The 24383-nt window shown below is 43.8% G+C and overlaps 1 protein-coding gene across 2 annotated transcripts in view; it reads left to right on the top strand.

Annotated features, from left to right (window-relative positions):
* The window catches only part of GLI2 (GLI family zinc finger 2), a gene marked incomplete at both ends in the record, with an annotated part of 141868 nt that overhangs the window by 72571 nt on the left and 44914 nt on the right, over positions 1–24383 (top strand). For both annotated transcript variants that reach the window (XM_082312418.1, XM_082312419.1), the window contains one exon: positions 2399–2504. In XM_082312418.1, coding sequence (XP_082168544.1) covers positions 2399–2504 — 106 coding nt within the window. The remainder of the gene's footprint in view (positions 1–2398; positions 2505–24383) is intronic.

Here is a 24383-nt window from a genome sequence, read left to right on the forward strand (position 1 = left end):
TCAGCCTGTGTCAACTCACACTTTCCTGCAGTTAGGGGGTTAACCCAGCCCTGGACCTGTCCATTACAGGCAGAGTGGCCACCCTGTTTTAGGAGGTTGCAAAATTTCACCTATAGGGGTGCCAGCTGGGCTGTATAGGTCAGCCCCAGGACCGCAGAAGAATTGGGTTTATTTGTACGGCATAAATACGGGGGGAGCACTGCAGGAAGCCCAGCCTAGGGGCTCAGGCTGGAAGAGATGTTTGTGTTGTCTGGCATCATATGTCTTTGCAGGGACGGATGATTTTGTGACTGTGCTTGGTGCGTGATGATGTAAAACCTCCTTGCCCCACTCCCTCTGGTCCCCACAGCAGCTGTGGGTTGTGGCCATAGCAGTGTCCCCAGGGATACAGAAGCTCTAGGTGCCTGCCAGCCCTGGCAGTGTTTTGGGCTGAGCACGGTTTGGGGAGACCAGAGGCTGTATGGTGCTGCGTGAGCAGGGGCTGGGGTGTGACGGCTGAACTCTGCTGCATTTCTGACCTGGAAAAACACTGGCTGCCTCTTAAAATGAAGAATCCTTACAAGTGTCCTTATGTAACAGATCATCCTTACCCAGGACGGTTACAGGGTGAATCTTCCTCCTGCCAAAGCAAATCCTAAAGGATGCAAGTTTATTCTCTCCCTGAGCTGCTTTTGGGGGAGGAGGGGAGGGGAGCAGAAGGGGGGAAGGCAGTTAACAGTTGCCCTACTGTGTTCTGACATTAGGCGAGCTGCAAAAATGCTCCCAGTGTATCAGGTAGTGTGCGGTGCCAGCCCTTCGCTGGAGCACGGAGAGCAAGTCTGCTGCGGAGCCTTAAATACTTTCCACCCCAACTACCTTAGCTTAACGCCTTTCAGCAGAGTTGGCAGGAGGGTTGTTTTTGTGTAGTCTCTCACCTCTCCCAGAAGCCTGGCTGACGCGCCTGTGCCGCGCTGTGCTCAGGGATTGTACGTTGCAATGGGAGTAGGAGCCTCAGATCCTCTCGCTGATATGCCGGGAAAGACGTATACAGGGATTTCACATAGGCTTTGCACGATGGACCCGCAAGGAGCACAGCCTCGCCGGACGGAGTCGGTGTAGCTCTGTTGCAGCTGGAGTCACAGATGCGAAAGGCTGAATTTTAAGTCTTTCATAGAAACGAGTTTGGCGTTTACCGAAGTTTGCTGAGCATCAGCAAGAGACTTGGCCCAAGCTTTGACACTTGGGTTTTGGATGGTGCTTCCCCACTCTACAGAGAGATGCTACCTGTCGCAGAGGCAAGTCGCAGTGAAATACTGAGTGCAGGTTGGGTTTTGAAATGCTCACATAGGAGGTTGGTTTTGTTTTGCTTTTAGTCTCCAGTGAGACAGAAGAGCCAAGAAGCCAGAGAGGGAATGGGAAGACCTGTGACAATATTAAGTTACCTTTGATGAAGAACTTCTGACTGTTTGTAAAGGCAGAGCAAGACCAGCCTTTTATCTTTAAGCCGATTGCTGGTACGAATCTAGAAAGCGGCATCGTTACAGATGCGATGAGCCCTAACAGAGGGTGATTGTACGGTATTGTTATCGAGGCTCTGCTAATTGTATTTCTTTAGCTTCTGTAATTTTAGCAGGAGAGGCCCAGGCGGCCAGGCAGCATTGTTGGGGGTGGCGTGGAGAAATAACCTGATGAATTTTCCATCAGCTCGACTCACTCAAATATTCTCACCGTTAACTTTTGGGGTCAATAATAAATATTAAAACCTGTAGATTTAATAAGTCAATGTAGGTGTTCTCTGCCTTTTGAGACCACTTTATCTTTCCATCAAAGATGAAACAAGCTTCTGAAATGAATAAAAAATAGGGCCTCAAGTGATTACAAGTGAGAACAATTTGGGCTCCTTTCTCAGAACCTGGCAGTAGGCACTTTTGAGCCGCTTCTGATTGCCTAGATGGTGTGCATTAGCGTTGCTCTCGCTGTTGCATTTTTAGATAAATATTTCTAACCTGTGCGTACAGACCTTCAGGAAGGGTGTTTGCTGCCACTATAGGCATGAGGGACGACGCAGGTCTGGATCCTGCCAGGCTCTGTTGAGTCTGATTTGCGTTGCAAGTCTAGTTTTCCTTGGTGCTTCCTATAATCTCCTCAAGTTCAAAGAGCGCTTAGCTGCTTGTCTTTGTCAAAAACCCTGTTGGAGATCTTTTATGTCGAAGATGTAGGATTTCTCCGCATGACTTTGATTATTTATTCATTCCACTTCTCTGGTGTATGATAGCGCTGATATCATGAAGACCCCTTGTCTTGCACTGCTCTTGCTCTGAAATTCATGGAGATTTAGTGCCTTTGAAATTGTTTTAAAAGGAAAAGAAAAGTTTTTGAAGTCCCTTTTTTTTTCTTCTTCTTCTATTCCGCTCAACAGTGCCACAGCACATTTTTCCGGCCTTCCACGCTCCTTTGCCAATTGACATGCGCCACCAGGAAGGACGATACCATTACGAACCTCACTCTATCCACGCTATCCACGGGTAAGTCTTGCACCTCTGCTCCCATTCCTTGCTAAAACATTGTCCACTCGTGGTAAGGCGAATCCTGCTGCTAAGGTCCCAGGGACTAGCTGTCCTCCTGGCAGGCTGGCCCCACTGACCACCCCTTGCCCCACTGTCCCCGTCTGGTGGCAATACTGACCTGCCTGGTAGAAGTGCTCTACAGCTCCATTAAACTTATAGAAGTGCTGTGTAGCAGCGGGATGGGAACGCAGGGCTTCTGTGTTGTTATCTGCTGAGGTCCCGGGGACAGGCTTGACTTGCGTTGTTGCGCCCGTGGTGTTTCTCACGTCACACTGTGCCTGGGTCATTTCTGGCACCGTCTTGGTGAAGACCCAGCTCTGCTCCCTCCTTTTGGAGACCTTGTGTACTGTTCCTCCTTGCCCGCCAGTTCGGGGGACGGCCAGGAAAGGCTGCCTTGAATACTGTAATTCACTTTGATTTCATCAGACAATGGCCTGGACAGGCTCATGGTGTTTTCTAAAATGCAGGAAAGAGGCTGGTCCACTCTGGAGGGGCAGGACCTTTGCTTTCGGTGGTGACCTCCTTGTGAGAGTCCCCCCTCCCCAGGGCAGCTGACGGCCAGCTAGCACAGGGGCCAGTCTGGGGCTGTACCCTGAGAGAGGGGATCATGGCTAATCTCATCCAGGACATGACAGCTCAATAGTCCTTGATGCCTCGAAGGACATGTTTATAGAGAGATCTGGGTTCACCTCCTGTATGCTTTGACCAGGGCAGGGAAAAAGGAGCCAGCAGAGATGTGAGCAGAGGCTGTAGTGACTGTGTGGCCAGGAGGGTTTCTCCTCGTCCCTGAAGCACACCATCCCCATGGGAGGTGAGGAGCAGCCTGATGATGTTGGTGGTCCCATGGCCACCCTGAAATCCCTCAACCCACGGCTGTAACACAGGGAGGGACAGGTCCCAGGGCACTCGGTGTAGGGGAACCCGTAAGGGCTGGAAACATTTTTCAGGAAGAGCAAGGGAAGAATAAATAGGGTTCATCACTTAAAAAACTCTCATTTGATCCCTCTGTTGATTCCGGAGCCCCACTGTGACCTCGCCATCAGGCCAGGGTCAGCACTCACCTGGCTTTGCAGGGGCTGTTTGTAGAGCTGTGCTTTTTCAGGATAGGTGTGAGCTGGGGAACAGCCCCCAGGAGGCAAGCAGCGCAGACAGCGGCAGCCAGGAGATCTGTGGAGTCCCACAGCTTTATTCCGTTTCCAAAATGCTGCGGGAAAAAATGATAGGGCATTCCCCTCGATCCTACCAGAAGACAAGTCGTCGTCTTTTTGGCTGGCAGTCAGTTTGACTGGATGTTTAAAGGGGCAGAGCAGTTCCTTCCACACTGTGCGCAAAGGGGAAAATTGTAGAAAAAAGAAAGCCAGTTTAATAAAAAAATTTACTGGGAGATAGTTAATGAACCAGAGTTCTGGCTAATAAAGCACAGACTGACTTCGGAAAGGGGCAATATTCAAAAAAGTGGTTAGGAGAGAGGATGGCAGATGTTCAGATGTTTGGCAACAGGTTATTTGTGTGCCCCACTCGGTGCTCCCCTTCACTCCTCCTGGGCAGGATAGGGTGCACTGCCTCTGCAGCAGCTTCTTCAGTGGGGTCATGGAGCAGAGTCTTCTCCAGAACGCAACCGAGAGCTTGCCAGCTGGTGCCGCGTACCCGTGAACCATAACGCCCAGTGACAGGAGCCAGTATTTTATCATATTGGGGTTGTCCAGCTGATCAAGCCTGGCCAAGTGTACAGTGCTGGCAGATCAGGTTTCAGTTCATCTACGCCAGTATTAATAATCCACTGTCTTAGCGGTGACCACATTTGTCTGTCAGGGGACCAAGAGTGTCCTGCTTAGTATTTGGACTGAGTAGGTAGAGTTGTTGGTAAATACCTATTACCTTTCTTCTTTGGGATCCTTCACCTTCTCAGCAGCACCTCTTACAAAAACAACTTGTGAGGTACTGGAGAGAAAACTTGGTTGTTGGTCTTAGAAGAGGAAGCATAGTTTTCTTTGAAACATTTGATAAGATCAGTCTTACTACCTGGGCATTGTGCTGAAGGTTGTCTCTGTGGCTGGTGAAGCACCAAAGCTGAGCAGCCAACTGCTTCTTGTCTGTGCGTTTTTTTTTAGGGTTAAAGGAATGCCACTTCTGCTTGGCTCTTTTCCAAGTGCCTTGGACTACGGCACAACCACGCTGGGAAAATTCTCACCAGCTGTGGAGTTAGTCTCTCGACCATTTTTTCTCTTTCAATTTTATCTGCAAACATCTTAACATCATCCCCTGCCCTTTCCTCCTCTAGTTTTTGTTCTACTTCTCTTTTGTCTTCCTCTTCTCTCCTCCAGTCTCTGCTCTGGAGATCATAACATAGTGCTCACCCTCCTCGCTGGAGGATGTCCAATGTGAAATCATCCAGAATATGGTGGTGGAGCTGGGCTAGAGCATGCATAGAGGTTGCGCGTCCCTTGTTCAGTAGGCTGGGTAGACTCTGCGGGCACAGTCAAGCCTCTAGAAATTTGAACTCCATCCTGGTGGTGCAGAAATCTATCCTTCTGTTTAAAGTAAACAACTCCAAAAAAAAGGCATGTGCATATTTTCACTCTAGAAAATTATGGTAAATGTTGGGAAGAAAAATTGTGTCACTGAGTTTTGGCTTTATGATTAATGTGATCAGTGCCTGACAGAGAGCCCCCAATTCATCAAGCCCATATTCTAGCTGTCTGCTCTCTTGCTGGTACCAAATTTATCTAATTACATGAACATTGCACAGCAAATTAAGTGTAGTCTCATTTGTTGCTAACTATGGGGTCTTATTATCTGCCTGCTGCATTATGGCAAAGGTTGGTTTCCTGATTGCTCGATGTGACATGGCAGTGCATTCCCCTTCATCACTGTTTGCATTTGGCCTAATGAGAACATACATTATTTTATCCTAACTGGAAGGAACTCATCTGCAAGGTTCTCTTGAGCAGGACCACCTGTGAGACCCTTTTCTTGAGAATATGGTTGGGAATATGGAAAACTCAAGTAATAAAAGATCCACATGCCAAGACGGGGGCCTGAAAGATTTGCTGCATTTCTGCTCACTGTTGTCAGTCTTTATCTCTCAGTCATTTCCTTGTTAAACAGCATGATAAATAATTTTCAGGGCTTGCGTCTTCTTCCAAATCACTGAGCATTTATTGTATATTTCCAGAAGCAGGTCATGTTGGTATTGCCTTGAAATATACTTCTAGAGATTTTTTGGGGGGTAAAATAGTGTTTCTCCAGTCATTAGGACAACTCACTTTTCTGTACAACCTCTGTTGGTTTTACTTCTTTTGTGATACACCACTCTTTCCTTTTTTGACATCTTCTTTTGTCTTTAAGAACAATTTGGCAGAATCACGATGCTTGCTTGGCTAGTCTAGAAAAATAAAGTATCTCATTCAGATGATCCTTGAGCTCTCTGCAGTGCAAACCAACAGGAATATTGTGGGTTCAAGGCATCACCCTGGATTCTGATGCTTGTGAGCTTGTGGTCATATGAAGGATGGGGGGAGAGGCAGGATTGGAGCCCAGTGGACATTGAGAAAGGATGTAATGCAAAATGGAGTAAAACTGAGTATGGGATGAAATCTCTTCCAGGACTGTAGAGTTAGAGCAGAATGAATAAAGGAAATTGTATTGGTACATATAAATTTTATGAGGTACCACTTCCACACAGCCATATTGTTTAATAATAAGGTTGCAAAATACGGCACTCAAAAGCTAAGAAATGACAGAAAAATAAATTTGCAGATTCTGACTCATTTTGTATGCCATTGGGATAAAGCATTAAATTACACAGCCACATACTGGTTTTCCCTGGGATCCTCACCTCTCCCACAGCACAGGATGGCCCAGGCTCTGTGGAAGAGCAATGGTGGGTGTTATATGCATTTCCTGCATGCAGCTTTATATTTTATATTTGTCAGAATTTCACTCTGCACCATTGGTTGTAGGCAAAACATAGATCAGCTCCAGAGCAAAAGTCATCAGCCAGAGTGTTTCAGCAGGTTCAAAGCTGAACCAAATTCACTTTGTAAGTTAGAGCAGGTCCTTTTCTAACAAAGGGGATATTTCATATTTTACTGAGCTTCTTCACAAAAGCTTATTCCACCGGGGCCCAGTCTCTGCAATAACTCCCTCCACTTTCAACCAAGGGGACTCTTAAGATCAGCTTTGCAAGATCAAGCCCTTGACTACAGAGGAAAGCTGCTGGCAGAGATGGCAGGTGATTACTGATAGCTCCCTTCCACTCCCCACTTTCAGGTGTGCTTAGCTACTCTCAACTTTTTTTTTTTAAGCACAACAAAAATAACTAAAAACTCCTTAGCTCAGCTTAAAAGTCCTTGCCAATGCAAGAGCCTTCAGGGCTAACCCTTGTAAACAGCATGCCTAGGCTTGACTCAGCAAGAAGCTTTTTAACAGTAGCTCCTAAACTGTGGTTAAAACCCATCAGGCATTATGCAGTGTAACAAACAAAAGCAGTGTTGTTTTTCTACCGACATCCTGGTGGTGTTTCAGGATGCAGTTCTGACATTATTTGTTAACAAAATATTGTTGTTGTTCTTCTATCCGCACATAAAAATAGTAAAAAAATCCTGAGCTGATAGTCACAAATTCCATGGCTTTCATGAAGACTGAATTGTCCCAAAGACCTAAACATAGAGAAGACTCCAGCTCCATGATAATGTGGAGTTGCCCTTAATTTCCCTCTGGTAGGGATTTTATCTGGTTTAATTGTGGATCTTCCTCCATTTCCCTGAGATCTTAATATATTACAGATTTTCCCTGATATTCAGCCTACACTTTTTTTCTTTATCTGATCCTACTACCCTTCCTTGTTGAAGTTTGTTTTCTTTTTACTATGTTAAAAATTACAGAATACCTTTTCAGGACCACTTCCAATGTTTCTGAGCTGTTTAAGGTAATTCACAGGCAGGCAAGGTGACTGTTAAACTTTTCATCATAGAAAGGCTAAGTGTTTAAAAATTTGCCAATTTTAATGTTGAACCCAAGATTTTCCGTGTTGGATATCTGTTTCAGGCTGGTTTTCTCTTTCCTGTGTTGTTTTTGTGAGTTTCATCCAAGGGAGGCCAAGTGGGGTTAAGGGAAAATATGTTGTTTGGCCATACAAAAAATAATCATCATCATCATCATTTTATAACTGTGCTTTGAGAAACACCAGTGTCTCTTCCTTTAGAGGTGGAATTTGCTATTGTCACAGATGTGCTTTTTGCTGTTCCTATTTTAAAAAAAACACACAAAAAACCCCTCAATTTTGTCAGATAGAAATCCTTTGAAAAATCTCACTTCCAGCACACTCAGTGAAGGGGTATTGGAGTTTTGCAGCGAAATTTTCCAAGCACCCCTGTGGCCCTGACGACGCTCCAGCTGAGCCGTGCCAGGGCTTTCCTGCCAGGGCTCCCCGTTTTCTGCTGGGGGCTCTCGGTCGTCCCCTCCACCCGGGGGGGATTCATGACCACAGCTGATGGCAGAGGGGAGGCGGTTGCATCGCAAGCTCGTGGAGCCGCCTTTGTGCATTACCGGGTGCGTGTAAAGTGCTTTTGGTTAACCTCTGTGGGACACGGCTTCTGTGAGGCTGCAGCTTTGATTCCATTAGGCAGTTTAGGACAGGACCCCAGGTAGTGTTCGTTCCTGCAGCAAGGACGCCGCTCAGTTGAGCCACAGAACGTACATGCCAATAAAACCTGTGTGTTTTCATATTTACTTTGCTACCAGAGTAGAAAACCTTTGGCAGGTCGTGATTGATGGTACTGTGCTGCTTTGGAGATAGAGCGAGCTCCCTCCGGAGTCAAAGCAAACAGCTGCTCAGAGAGGCCTTCTTATGTGTTTTGCAAAGTTTTACGACTTTCACCAAATAGATACATTGCTCATTTGGGAAACAGGTTTGGGGGCTCCCACATCCAATTTATTCTGTCCCCTTCTTTCCCACATGCTTCTTTTATTTATTTAAGAAAATAAGAATGTGTGAGTATGCGATGGTTTGGAGTGGCTGGTCCCCTCCAGAAGGCTGGTTCAAACCTCTCCCTGGTCTGTAATTAGCAGGAGTGTGTTGCTTTTAGGTGGCTCTTTGGTAACCTACAGGAGGTGATTTGGGGAACTATCAATACTGATCTCACTGTAAAACTACTGGGATTAATACTTGATGGTCACTTAATCCATCTCCAGGAGACCACAGATTAAATACTGGGCTGCTGCTGTCCTGTTTTGGGAGCTGGGAAAATTACTTTAATTCCATCTGTGCTTTAGTTTTCCCATCTCTAAAATGCTGTTACAGTAGTACTCACCCTCCTGATGTTCTGAGAGCTAAGAAAAGTCAAGTGGCCTGTGACTTGTTTGGCTCCCCAGAAGGGGCTTGCAGCATGTTTCCAGGCATCAGGAAAGTACACAGCATTACCTACCTGTGCAGAAACCGAGAAGGTACACGCTTAACATCTTCTGACCTCAGTGGGAGGACAGGCTGATCAGGTCTTCTGAAAATGGGGCAGACATAATCCAAAACACTCATCAGGGCTAGAATGTTTCTGTAGGTTTTTACAATCTGATAAACTGTTCTACAGAAAAAAAAAAAAAACACAACCAACAACAAAACCCCACAGCTTTCTCTTTTGAATCGTGTTAACAATTTTCAAGCATTTTCCATTATGAGAGAGATTTGCATATCATCTATGCTGTTCCTTACATTGAGAAGATAGTTTCATCATGTGTGTTTAGCTATATAGCCCTCAGAATACTTTGAAAAACTCAAACCTGAAGTCCAGAGGCACCTGAAGGTAGATGGTTTCAGGTTCACTGAACTATGCGATAAGATGCAGATTGGACTTAGAAATATTTGGGTTGGATCTTCAGTTGCTGAATGCCGGCATCATCACACTGGAGTGAGGGGCCTCAGTGAGCTCAGATGGAGTCGTGCCCATTAGCACTCAGTTAAGATCTGGGCCACCAAGCTGCTGGTGCTGTGACACCATGACTTACTGAATGAAAAACTGCAGCTCTAATTTAGCCTAATCACCGCCAGAAGTGTAAAAATGGCTAGGAGGTTTTAGTATTGAGAATAAGAGCCTGATCTCTGAGGTCTTTTATGTAAACCTCTGGCATGTGTTCGTTTAATATGATGTCACTCTGTAATCCACCGTTGCTTTTAAATGTCATTCTCAGAGCTTCATGTCAGCAAGTCTGAAGTGATAATCCCTTTGCTTACCTCACTTTATAGTAGATTAAAAGTGACTTCATGCTTCCACCTTATCCGCTGTTAAGCTTGTGCTTTAGGAAAAATTTATTTAAACTCTGTTCTCCTGCTGCTTTCTAAAGAGTTTCTAAACAGAGAGTGTGGGTCTTTCAGAAGCTATCTCAATGGTATTGCCCATTCTCCATTGCTTTCAGCATCCTGTGAAAGTGGATAAATGTTCAGTGCCAATCTCCTGCCCTTTTAAACTCCAGTGTTATGAATTTGTTTCCCAAGCTTTCTCTTGGCTAAATGTGGAGCACTGCCCCTCCTGGCCTCTCCTTTTTCTTAATCCTAAATCAATCCCCTCTCTAGATGGCGTTTCACCTCTCAGCAGCTTCTTACAGTCGTGAGGACAGGAGACGATGACCTGTTGCAGTGTTTTGCTCCTGTGTAGCACTTTCTCCTGTACAGCACAAGGGTGTGCGGCTTCGCCCATGCTGGTCCTGTATCTCCTTGTTAAATTTTACTCTATCCTGTAACAAATAAAATAAAAAAAAAAAGCTCTCCATGCAGTTCACCTTCCTAGTCCACCCTCCTTTTTTTCTCTCCCTGAATTTCACCCTTCTGCTCCTAGCACACCTCCTTGCATAATACCTCCCTCCAGATACTTGCTGCATGTTGTCATATCCTTCCTCCCCGCACTAATGAACTGGCCAGGCTGCAGCCTGCAGCATATACTCAAATATCAATCTGCTCAGCCTCCTCATTTTCGCTGTGTTTCTCTGAAATCCTTCCAGTGTGTGTGGAGATAAATGGACAAAACTCATCCATCCCATTGGCTTGTGAAATGAAGCCTGCGGCACATCACTTTTCAGGTGCTGGTTAATCTGGGTTCCCAGCTACCGGTGGCCATGAGAAGCAAATAACACAAGGTGCTGAGAGATAAAAACTAATGGTAGGAATGCTGGCTTGTGATACTGGAAGAAAAATGTAGGATTTTTAATGTCCATACAGAGCGGAAATTTTAAAATCTCATCCAAAAGTTCCCCCACGCAATAAAGAGCAGAGAAGTCAATTTACCCTGGAAGGATGAAGGACTGAGTCAACTCTGCTGGGATTAGAACATGTGGTTCAAGGGATCCTAGGTATTTTGAATCTGATTCTCGGACCACCCAGATGGCTAGGGGGAAAGGGAAAAAAAATAATACTAATAGAAAAAGGACCCTATTTGGCAGAACTGTGGGTCTGGATACCCTGCCTGCAGCTAATGCCGTGCACACACATCTGCACAAACGAAAGGGCAGAACTGGGTGCTGTTACTCTGGCAAATCTCAGATCTACAGAGTGCTCCTGCGGGAATCCGTGCATTTAAGTGAGCTTTCTAGATCCCTGGCTTTGACACTAAACCACGTATGTATGTTTTTCTTCTGTGCACCAGACCATTTTGAGAATTTGTGATTTTACATAATTTTCTGCCTTGCAGGCTTTTCGTGCCTGTTCTTTTATATTTCACCACTGATATTGAATAGACAACTAACAGAGATAAAACTTAGAGTATTACTCAAGGGTCAAGTTTTAAAAAGTGCGTGTTTGATTTCAGAATGTAAATCCCACTGTATTAGGTCTGGCTAACAATATTATTTTGAAAGTGGATGTTGTGGGTTTCAAAATAATGTTGACCCTTAGGGCCGGCTTGTCAAGTGCTGGTAATACAAAGGCACAGTGGGTTTTTCAAACTTACTGGATCCCAGTTAATGTCTAACTCCCCCAGCCTTCATTGAAACTCAGGACCCCAAAGCCAGTCCTAGTGAAGGAGTTAAGTGCCTAAAAATTAAGAAAATGGCTGGAATGGAGTTAAGAAACACAAACATGTTAATGAGGTGGCTTGTGCATGCTTGGAGTCCAGCATACATGTCCAGGTCATACAGTTTCTGTAGGACCGATGGGGATGTTTTCTGCCCTGTCTCCTCTCTGCTGTAGGAGCATGCACATGGCAAATCTCATGGGAGGATGTGCTATGGAAAAACCGTATTCACAGTTTAGTCGATATCAGTTGGCCAGACTCCACTCCAAGAGCAAGTTCACTGCATTCCCTGCGCTCACTTTATTGGCACGTATGGGACTGGGGTTTGATATAATTGATTGTGGTAGCTGATAGCAAAACCAGGGGATTGTGAGCCTTTTGATGATTTTTTTAAGCTGATGCTTGGCAGGAGGGACACCTTACAGCATGGCAGGAGCCTGGGAGGTAGGAGCTATCCTTTTCCGCCCCCTGGGCAGCAGAATGGCCTGTACCATGGTCTCCCCGCTGCTGAGCGCCTGCTGTTAGATTAAATGTGAGAGTTAGGCTCCACCACCACCTCCTGCCCTTTCTACGAGTGCAGCGGTGCATCAGTGTTTCTTTTGTACAGGTGGAGCGTCCTCACAGCAGAGATATTTCTTCCTGACACAAATCATTTTATCTCTCTCTTACCCCTCTCCCTACCCCACACACATGTAAGTCACTTTTAACAGTACCTGGGTGCAGTCAGGCATGCCTGAAAAAATATGTTAGGGCTGTATGAAATGGAGTCACATTGAGTTTTTTGAGTTTAAGTCTCTCTGAGAAATAAATGTGTGTTCCTAAATCCTGTAAGGGCCTTTGAAATATTTTCCTTTCAATCCTGTAAAAGCATCCCAGAGAAGAATTAGTCTTATTCCTCCTCTTGCCCCTTCATGAGAGGCTTTCCTAGCTTGGTTCTGGAGCTACTTACAGGGCTTTTGATATGCAAACCAGCTGCAGGACATGGTACCTGCTGATTGAATGCTTCATGTGAAAGCTTCTTAAGATCCCACAGAGTAACCACACATCCCAAATTACCACTGGTAGAGGAAAGACTACGAGAGTGTCATTAATACATTAAAAATACGAAAGTTTCAAGCTTACAGCTGTATTAGAGTGATGTTCTTACATGCATATTCTTGTTTGTTACTATTTGTCTTCACTGTGAGATAAAACACTTGATTTCATACACTGTCTTTCATCCCAACTCAAGTGCAGTATGATATTTTACAAGAGAAAACTGCATTGTAAATGACAAAAAGCAGGGTGTAGAAAGATAGGGTGGTGAAGGAATTAACACATTCAATCATCAAATCAGTAAATGAAAGGAAGACCAATCTAATGGGGGTTAGCAAAGAAGGAGAAGAGATATTTGTAGAAGATATTTGAAAAGAGATAATGAGCTGATGAGGCAGAGGGATATACAGAAAATTATCTAGACTATGGAACTGTTTTTAAGTCTCTCCCTAGTCAGGAAAACACTTAAGTATATGCTTAGTTAGAAATACCTGCTTAGCTCCATTGACTACAGAGGAACTTAAATGCGTGTTCACATACTGTCCTGGAGAGAGGTGTTCTTCTGAAGATGCCATAAAATAGAAGTGTTTACTAAATCCCACTCATGTATTCCTTCTGTAAAAATAGTTTATATTAGAGATTGTTCTCGTGCCAATATGGACTTGGCAGTTGACTTCAGACCTGTTACAGTAATGGGTTATTTGCTGGTATTCTCATGAAGGGCTTCACTTCAGTTATGTTTCTTCAGATGATTTTGACAAAGTAGAAGTCAAGGCCTAATGAAGAGGAACTAGAGCTCTGTGGTTACTTCCACGTAACATTGCTGTGAGTCCAGCATCGTCACAGAGATCCCAGAACTGGTGTCAAACCGGCCAACTTAGAGGAGCCTAGCTGCAATGGTACATGCACACAAAATGTCCCAGTGGTTGCTTCCTAGGAAGAGCAAGTTTTCAAGGAATTAACAGTGTCTGAGGTGCTGCTTTGAATAACTGATCACCACTCAGGTCAGACAGTGTGGTGGTCCTGCTTGTTTGAAAAGACCCTCAAGGAGCCAACAATGTTTTCTGTTCTTTGGAAGGAAGCAAAATGAGATCTTTGCTACTGTTTTAACCTGATCACGAGGCACCCATTTTGTGATGGTATCTTGTGGGGGTCAGGGTACAGCATGAGAGTTCATATATAGTAGGGACTCGGTCAGGGTGAATAACTCTATTATCTGTAGACCAGTGGGAAGGATTTTGCAGTCATTTCCCAGGGGAGAAATCATATGAAAGTTGTTTCTAGCTTTTTCCCTTTTTTCCTAGTCCTCCAGCCCAGCTGTTTCTCTGTAAGAAGTAATGCCAGGAACTGATGAAAAGTGAGGTATCTACAAAGTTTTATCCAGTACATTTGAACACTTAAATAGTTATTACCTGTTTGTATATTATTTCCAGTAGAAGTCTCTAAACAGAGAAATGATCATAGTGAAATCAGTGTCAGCAGACCCAAAACCACTTTATTCACTTGAAAAAATAGAAGACTTCCAAACTCCAAATAAATTTGTAGCCATCTTTGGAAAAGGAATTGTACATGCACACATAACTAAACCGTTTTCAGGTTAGGTCAGGAAAGTTCAAACCCTCCCTCAGGGAAGAGAGCAATGAGATGACTAGAACATAGGAGACTAAAATGGAATTGAGCCAGGTTAGATATTTTACAACTCATCTCTTTTTAAGAGTCCCACAGGACCTTTACCGAGGACAAAGGCACTGGACTTTTGGGCTTTAGCAGATAGGAATGGCGGCTGCTCTGTATTCTTCGCCAGCGCATCGTCACGTGGTGTTGCCCAATGAGTCAGAGGGAAAGGCACTCTCCCACCAACACCACTTCCTCCATGTCCTGGGATTTTCTTTGCAAGTCATCTATTCAAGGCTTGGCTAGGTCTTGACCTCTCTTGGCATGTGAGATCTAAACCTGGTATGACTCCAGACTTCCCTTGACCGCGTCTGGTTTGAATCCTGTCGGTGCTGAGACGAGTGTTACCGCAAGAATAAGAAACTCTTTGAAGAGTTGTTTGTTTGTTTGTTTGTTTGTTTTTTTAAGAGCCAGCTTCTGCCAAATGTGAAGGAGGTAGGAGCACTGTGAGCTGTAGCTTCTTTCCCTTCAGGTCCTGATGTGCTGATGGACCTCAGGATCCTATCAGCCTAATTTCTCCATGCTTGATCTCTGCAGAACAGGGTTTGCATTTCTGGTGGATTATGTGACAGTTTCTGATAAGGACAGATGGTGAGCAGAGACTTGGGCTTGGTTTGCACACGGATGTTGCATTGCTTCAGGTATGTCACACTGGTGCAGCGTATTGGGTAAGCGACCTTTCCCAGGGGGACTCAGTGAGTAAATGGCACAAACTAAGGGACAGAAAATTCCTTGAGGTGCCTTGCGCTGAAGAGCAGATCATGCTTCCTCCCAAAATCTTGCACTAGATGCAGTGGTTTCCTAGCCCTTCATTTGTTTTTTTGACTATGTTGCCAAACTGGCCTTCATCCAGACTCTAGTTGCTGTGATTGATTTCATTGCTTTGCCATTCACAAACCCAGCCCCAACCCTACCAACTCTGTGTTCATTGGTGGCTTTTCTCCCAGGCAGGGCAATTTTGTGGTTCACACATTCACCAGCAAAATTGCTGCGATCTATGAACTTCCAGTGCAGTAAGGATTTGTGTGTATGTGTGTGTGCGTGTGTGCGTGTGTGCAGTCTCCCTTACTTGCCAGTGCAAGGTCTCAATCTAATCTTCTCCTCCTGTTATCATCCTCAGTGGGTGAAAGCTAGGCTGAAAGATAATCTCCTTGCCTACGGTGCATCGTGGTCTGCACTCCCCCTGATTGCATTTGAGTTTCAAATGAAAGCACCTCTGGAGTCCAGGAGCAAATCTTCGATTAAAATGAAACTGGAGACTTTCAGAAGCTGTTCTTGAAGGCTAAAGGTAGAAGATAGAGGTGGGTGCAGCCAGGGAATCTGGCATCGTTGGGAGCGTAACAAGAGCTTGACAAATATGCCAGTAAAAATCTATGCGTACAATAGCATGAGCTGCATTTGTTGTTCCTTTTTTGCTTGTCAAAATTTTGTCCTCCTTCGTTGAAGAGCAGAGTGAGAGCTTTCAAGTGGGACTTGTGTAATTAAAAGTTTATCTCCTACCTATAGGTCCTTACAACTCTTCTTGCACTTGCTCCGTCCCTCAGATGCTATACGACTGAGCTTAGAAAATGGCCTGTGCTGCCTTGTACCTTTTTTTATTGGCTAGAAGCTCTTTTGTAGCAGGCGTGAATGGTTGTATTAATCCTTACAGCATTCATGAGTACCAAATGTGTACTGCAGTGCTGCGTAAGAGTAATTATTTTGCCATTACATCTATGAACAGCTTTAAAACTTGCACTGTAATGCGATGCACATAAAGCGTATTGTTAATATTAGAAGTTCAGTTCTGGATAGTTGAATTTCCTGGGTTACTAATAACACTCTAGATTATTTAAACCATAAAATATTTTTAAAATCTGCTTTATTTTCACCTGTTATGTCCTTTGCTTATTTTAGCAAATCAAGCAGCAGATACAACTGAAAAAAAAAACCCAAAACATGCAAAGTGCAGGACCTTAAATCCTGTTTTCAAAGTAAACTCTGAGCCAGAAGTATTTAGACATCAAAATCCCATCAGCAGCCTGCTCCCACAACGAATGCATGTAGGAGCTTACACCCCACTGAAATCAACTTGGACTGCAAAAGATACTTGAAGGTGCAAAAAGATGACTGATGGGACTTTCAAAAGCTGCTACCACATGGAAAACCTCACTGCTGGGATTCCAGCGTAGCTTTGATTTCCAGGGTTGCTTTGTTTATCACTGTGTTGTCTAAACAGGTAAAATAACCCACTGCACCTGAGCAGTTCTGTTTTCTCATTCCCAGACCACAGTACAATGGCCCTGTGTTTGCCTTTTCCAAAACTGGAGAGAAATGCTTAAATAAAATTTTGTGCCAAATTATTAAAGCCACTGCAAATGTTTTCATTAAAATTTGAATATGTTTAATATCCCTTCTCTTGAATTTTAAATAGAACCAATACTCGGTGACTTAATTACCCAGCAATATCTCTTTTTTATATTTTTACCTTATATTAATAAAATGACTGTATTTACATAGTTCCAACCTAAGCACATCTCGTTTTACTGACTAAGTGCATCACTTAAAGGGCACACAATGTTAACACCTTTTGGCTCGCCTGAAACTTTACATCATGCTACACGCTGAATCCCGTAGTGAACTTTATCCTATGCAAAAAATAAATCTTTTTCTCTATCCTTCCTAATAAAATGTTTAACAAAAAACCCACAACTCTCTGGTCATTTTCAACTGTCCCCAAAACATACCTGCTTTCATTGAGATTATATTCAGACTACCTAGAGTATCACCTCAGACAGACTTTGGCTGCTGTTGTGGAAAGTGATGGCTGTAACGTGTGAGTTGAGCACCTGCAGTTGGCCATGCAAATACAGCAGCCACCTCTTCCTTGGCTCTGCATGGTTGGAGGGCTTGGCAGAGTGAACAAAAACAGAGCTGGAGGGCTCATCCCTCTCTTCACTTAGATGCTATAACGGGAGCATAAGCTGGTGTTTGGTGAGATGCAAGGAGGGTGTTTTTTGAGGTTTGTGGAGTGAACCTCATGCTTCTGCTCCTGGTCCAGCAGCATGGACCGTCACTAGAACTGTTAACATGAGGAGGATGTCCGGGGGCCTTTGCCAGCACTGATGCTGTAAAAAAAACCCCGTTTTTCAGGCAGCACCCCAAACCCAGCTGTGATTCCCTGGAAAGGGGAAAGTAAAGAGTGACTGTGCCTCTGCCGTTGCTGCATTTAGGAGAGAAACAGCTTCAGTGACTTGGTGTCAACCTGGTGCTTTTGGGAATTAGATGCAACATCTAAGGTTGGGTTGGGGTCATTTAAGGCTCAGCTGAGAACTGGAGATACTGAGTTTTTTTTCAGCTGAGCTTAGTGCCCTGCTTTTACCTGAGCTGAAGGAAGGTTTGGGGAATCTAAAATTGGTGTGGGGCACCATGCAAGCAGAAAGGCAGGCAAGGGCGATGGCCAGGGGAAGCGAGGCCACAGCACAGCCATGAGGATGGAGGTCACTGGAGGGTGGTGGTATGGTGATGAGCTGTGCTGTGCTCAGTCATCCTCTCCTGCCAGACTGGTGAGCACCAGACCCACTGGACCCCGACACAACCATGGCAGATGTGCAAGGGCAAGCTCTTCGGCCTCGAAAGCCTGTCTGTGTGTGTGCATCACTCTCCAGCTAACACGACAATGATTCTTTGAAATGTTTTTCTGCATTTGCATTTACAAAAGCTGGATAAGCCTTTTAAAAAAAAATCTGATAAGTAGCAGGCAATTGAATTAACCACTGTTGACTGTATTGCTGTCTCTTAACAAACTCCATCTGTATGGTCTCCCTTTGTAGACACAATTTTATAACTTAATTTCCCTACCAAAACATCAGTGTTTACTTAGTAAGAAATCTGTTCTTTGTCAGCTTAAAACAGTGATTTCTTTATTACCACTCTGCGCAAGGAATGACAGCACAGAGTTGGCACTGGAGCAAGTCTGGTTGAGTCTACAGCGTTGTAATGGAAACAGGGTGAACCGAGGGTCAAGTATAATGGGATTTGTATACAGAAATGTGTCTGCATAAGGAATAGCTGCATGAGATAAGAGAATGAAAGATGAGGCCCACAGGTCTCCCTTTGCTTGGTGGCGGGAGGGAGGTGTCGCCATAGGTATACGGTGCTGCTGACATGGGAGATGGGGTTACCTCTGCGCCGGCGTAGCAAAGATGCCTAAATCACGCATGCGTGCTCCAGCGCTAGCTGATGTCAGTGAGTGTTGGATGGGTTGGGGTGGTGGTCGGTGATTACTCTGAGAATGTCTCGTATGTAATTTTTATTGATTTCGGGAAGCATAGGGTCAATGATGGGCTTAAAAGCTATTACAGTCTGTGGCCTCCCTAAAAATGTTCCAGCAGGGTTGTCAAACATGGTATAGTGAATTAAGCCCAAATAACAAGAGGCTTGCAGGGTTTATTTGCTATCTTTCACAGCACCTGAAGGAGTTTTTTATGATTCCCAAGGGTTTTGCAAACCACAGGTTGAAAAGCACTAGTGTAAACTTTCAGCAGTAAACAGCTGGGGAACATCAGATCCCTATTCCTTCCTTGATAAATATGTTATATTTTCCTGTGTCATTGCAAAACTGGAAAAATAGGAGAGCAGCTGTAGAGAATGACACCAATGGATCTGGGAGCACAAGGGTTTTGGAAGGAAGGCTTCTCGGGTGGTACGTGGATGATGAGATATAAAACACCTCCTCCATGAGCTGATGATTTGGGGGGCGGGGGGAGCATCCTGGCTCCTCTGAAGTCTGTTGGAGCTGCACAGTTCAGCAAGCAGTGCTGGGGTTTTACCACAGAACTGAGCTTCTGCTTATTGCATTTAGTTTCTCCTGCTGTAGAGCTTTTCTGAGTCTGACACTGCAGGCTAGATCTGGTAGAGGAATGCCAGTTGTTTATCACAGTCAATTGGAGAGAGATTCAGCTTTCTCTGAAATATTTGTGTTAATCTTTTCCCTATGGAAAATTAACTCCCAGCTGCATGTAGTCCAGATTTTAAAAACATTTGTATTTCATTCTGGTTCACTTTCTTTCTAATGATAAAAAAAAGGAAAGAAAAAAAGTGATAGGTTAAAAAGAAGAAATTAAAATGGAAGAGCTAACTTATTGTTAATTCTCTTATTTTATACAGAAAACTCCAGACATTTCCAAGAGAAAAGCTTGTTTGGAATAAAAAGGCTTTTCTTCCTGCAGTCATATCAGTGAAAAACTTTTACCTAGTTCTGCTCTTCACCATATAATTGCTTGCTTTTCAGCATACTCGTAGCAAAGGAAAGGACGGTTAGATCAGCCAGCCTGCTGGATCAGATCTTACATTACATCCTGAGCTCTTTGAGTGCCATTAGCATTTCCTTTTAGAAGTGAAGAAATATTGACAGTTTGGTAGGTTATCTCGCATTTTACTGCACGTTAGGGCACTTCAAAGTCTTTATGTAGTGATGGGAACTGTCATGAAGTAGATGTGAAAAGGGCCTTTGGTCCAACTAAACCTGTCAGCAAGAAGATTTAGGGCAGATGGTTATTATTAGAAATCAATGTATTTATTATATATTGTTCAGGAATATTTCCCTTTGGAGGTTTCTGTGAGTGCTGTTGCTGTTTAAAATGTGTCAAATGCCAGTAAAATTAATTCCTGCCGAAAACCTAGGGAGCCCCGACCAAAAGCTTTGCTATTATAGGAATGCATATCTTTTACTTCTTTGTGCTGTGATGCACCAGAGGCAGGTACACATGCAGCATGCCAGCAGCATGTCTGGGATGTGTGTACGTGTGTGTGTGAGATGTGTTTCTGTGTGGCTATCACAGTCACCTCTACAGACAGAGCTCCTCTGACTGCTGTGTCTAGAAAGGCTTTGTAGAGATCTGTGCTGTACCTGTTCCTGTTTCTTTTTATTCCCCTTTGTTAACCATCATTTTCTGGTTGTTTCCAGTTGGTTACAACAGCTTACTGCTGCTTAGAGCAAGTACATCATCTTTCTAAAGCCTGAACACCGATGGTTCCCCCCTCCACTGCAGAAAAGAGAAGTAGGACGTTTCAGGCTTTTTATAATTAGTTGGGTGTAGGTTTTCCTTCCTTGGTGTCTTGCTTAGTTATAGGATTTAAGGACCTTGGATTATGGGAAGAGGACATTCCCAATAGAAAAGGAGCATATTAGCAGCAACATTAAAGCTGGAAGTTGCTGTCCTGGAACAAAGATTCATTTTCCATTCACCCCGTGATTTACAGCACATTCCAACCAAGTGATTTGGCTATGGTCTTCTGGCATAACATTGTTTGCCCTTTCCCTGACATTTTGCATATAAAGAAAAGTTATGAGCTTCTTGGGCATTCAAGGTACCAGGAAATGCAGGAGTCTACCTAATTTGTTAACATGAAATTATAGATGTCAGACATAGACTCTGTTAGTTAACGTTGGTTAGAGTAATGCTGCAGCCAGTTGATTGTATTACAGTCATGATGAAGAGAAATGGTCCTTTTTTGCTTTTCTGGGATATGACGGTTATAGAGCCAAGGCAGATTTAAAGTGTAATGAATGAATAAGCATTTTCTATGGTTTGCCTGACTCTTCCATGAGCTCCGCTGCTGTGGTGTTGCTGCCACTGACTTGCCCCCTCCACAACAGGTTAGTGCTGGCATAACATGGAAAGGGACTTTTAGAAGTACTACGGGAATAGCCTTTTAAATGTTAAACTCCTTTGTAGCACTTGAACGTTATTTTCTTTTAAGGCAGAAAAGCCCCCACCCAAATGTAGTATGGCAAGAAGACACTAGGTAGGGATCAAAAATTCAGATTTCCTCCCCACACACATACACTTCCCATTTGTTTTCCGAAGCCCAGTGTCTTCACAGCTACAAGCAAAGTATTCGCTCGAAAGTGCTAATATCCTCAACATGTGTCCCAAGGGAAATCAATCAGATGTGGAGAAATGGCTGTGTCGCATCCGACACGTGTTTCCAACACCCATTTCCCACATGCCCTCACCAGTGCAGAATCCTCTCAGATCTCCCTCAGCTTCCTACTCAGCTCTGCCATCAGGATCTGGTCCATGTCCACACCTTTCCCCTCTCATTCCCCACGGCTTCCCACCTTGCTTGCCCCCCCACACACATCTGCAATGCCGCTGCCCAGCCCTCATCCCCTCCCTGCCCTGAGCCCGCAGCATTTCAACAGCCCAGATCTTGAATTTTGTGACTACTAGAATCAAGTTCTCATGCCTGGTGGTTTCAACCTGAAGTTCACGTGCCTCCAGGTTTGTATTGCTCCTTCAGTCTCTCACTGAGCTACTTTCATTGGCTCTTGCACTTTTATCCATGCTTTCTTTCATGCCTTTTCTCTCACTCTCCTTCCCTCTCTCCCCCTCAGCTACCTTCCTTGAAGTTCCCCTTCTTAAAATATGCTTCTTCTCTGAAAGCTTTCATCATTAATCTCTCAAGAAACTATCTTAGAGACTCATCTGCTGTGCTTTGATTTATTCGTTGTGGGGTTTTTTTGGTGGGTATCTCACAAGAACTGAGCTGGTCATCCTTCTGCCTCCGTCGCTAAAGGAAAGCTTGTGTGAAAAGGTGGGCTTTCAGAACTTAAATTAAAAGATCATGTAAGTAAGATAATTGGATAAAAAAGGATATTAGGATCTGAAACAGAATGTTTACTTGCTTTGATGTGCTTTGGGAACATATGTCTGCACAGTGGGCTGTGTGGCTGATTAAGTATAAAACAACCCAAGAAAAAATCACCACTATTAAGCTTAAATCAAAGATCTCTCCTCAAGACACTAATTTGATTTGGGTTTGAAGGTCCCATATCAATTCTAATTTCTACCTTTGATGTCTTGCTTCTTTGTGTGTTGTATAATGGAGGGCAACCTTACTTATTAAAAATTTGCATTTTTCTTCCATTTTAAAAGCAAATATTGATATTGTTTTTGTTATTGTGTTGCAGTTGTGCCTACAAGTGTCAGCCAAAACTAGACCTTCATTGTGGTAAATGCGGCATAAATGCAATAAGAAACCATATGTGGTTAGGAGAGTTTCTAATTTGAGGGGCTATTCCTGTACTTAGACTCACAAATTCTTTCCCTCCAAATGATGCTGCCAACAACCTGTGAGCCTAAGAACGTTGATAACTTCTGGTGGACCTTAGATGGAAAAAAAAAGCCTCAAGCTCTAAACCCAAATACTTTTGATTTTAACAATAAAAAATAATAATACTCTTATATCAGGTGAAATTAAATCTTTTGTTCCATTTGTTCTTGGTTTTAGATATTTTAAACATAGAACTGAAATCAGGTACATTTGAAAACGGAATGGTCTTTTGAAAAGAAAAATGAAAGATGTTTACCTTCTTTTTTAATTTGGAAACAAAAAAATCCTTTTTCTTACCGGGAGCAAATATATTAAATTGACCACATATGCTAGAAGTTGCAGTAAGTCTTGAATAGGTTTTTCTAAGGGATGGAAAAAAAATTGTGCTAAGAAATGGCACCCACCTTAGATTACGATACTATTTCCATGATACAGATGGAAAACAGAGGAATCGACGAATTGGAGGCTGTTCTTGTTGCTCCTGCCATCAGTGGCAGAGTTTCCTTTGACTTCAGTGGTATAAGATTAGACTTTAAGGTGTGATTTTTAAAGGTATTTAGACAACTACCATTGCCAGTAGATGCATGGTGGGATTTTTCATAGTGTCTACCTAAATTCTTCTCAAAGCAGTGCCCGAACCACAAATCCACAAATAAGGGATTTTATATTCAGAGATTTGTGTCTGTTAAGGCCCAAAGGAATTACCGCAGTTACCTGATCTGACATGTGTGACACTGGCCATAGGATTCCCCCCTTTAATTTCTACAGTGGGAGAAATTACTCTTTCCTACTATTAAAACTCGAAACCTTGCAGTACACTTAGAGCCCATCTTTTAGAAAAACATCTAGTTTTGCCATAAAGTCTTGCAGCAGCGCTGAATTTACCACTTCCCTCCATAAACCCATCTAATGGGAACTTGCCCTCACTGTTAAAATATCTCTTTTATTTTTCATTCTTTCCATGCTTCAAAGCCATTTTTGAGGGGAAAGGAGAAAACGGGAACTGCTCGAAGCATGCCCGTTAAATTTCTGCAGAGAAGCTTTAGCAATTTTTGTCCAGCTTCACAGCTTCTTATAAGTGAGTGCATTAATTGCTGAATTAACAAAGGTAGCTCTGATTTTCTATAATATTCATCTTTGTGGGTATGGAAAAAGAAAGAAGATATTATTAACCCCATTTTATCGCTGAGAAAATATAGGAAAAAGAAATGAAATGAATTGTGCTGAGCATCCCGGCGGGGGAGGGCTGGGAGTTAGCAATGATGTCTCTTGGGTCCCCATCCCAATCTCTTCCTAGTGGGACACATAAGCTGGCATCTTCGAGTTGATAGCCCTATATTTGAGCATCGGGTCACTTTACTGGATAATTATCAACTTGTTGCAGTGCTGGGAGAGCTGGGAAGCATGAGTGCTTCCCTGTTGCCTCATTACTGGGATGTCCCGCACTCCCTGCAAGGCAGCTCTGTGCCGCTCCTCCTGGCGCATCCTCTGCTCTCTGAGCCAAAAAAATGGGAGCGGGGGAAGATCTTTGTGAATGATCAAATGTCATGTGAATTCGATAGTTGTGGCCCAGGTTTGACCTCTGAAAGGTACCTTGTTTTGAGGGATCTCGTGGGGTTTAATTCTGAGGGTACCGCACAAGTGTCACGACCTCCTGCCCTTCCTGTTGTAAGGGACTTTAAATCAGAAATAAACAGAGGTGAAGCTGAGGGGCTGGTGAGAGCTGTTTAGACTGAATCGTTTAGCATGAATCCTGGGGCATTTTAGATTTCCTGCTGGATACAGCTTTGGCATCCCATATGTAGAGTGTCTGCCACGAGCACGGTCCCTTTTTCGGGCATCCATATGGCTCTCCTCCATCTCATGCAGACTTTGGGTGGTGTTCTGGGTACGCAGGACTTGCACAAACCAGACCAGAAAGTTTTATATAAAACAAAAGAAAAACAAAGATTTTAATGTGTGGTTTAGAGGGTATTGTTGGCTTTAAAACTTTTTTCTTGCAGCAAAACTCTACCAGGCTATGATACCC

Source organism: Platalea leucorodia (genome assembly GCF_965183815.1).
Source record: "Platalea leucorodia genome assembly, chromosome: 5".
NCBI classification, from domain to species: domain Eukaryota; kingdom Metazoa; phylum Chordata; class Aves; order Pelecaniformes; family Threskiornithidae; genus Platalea; species Platalea leucorodia.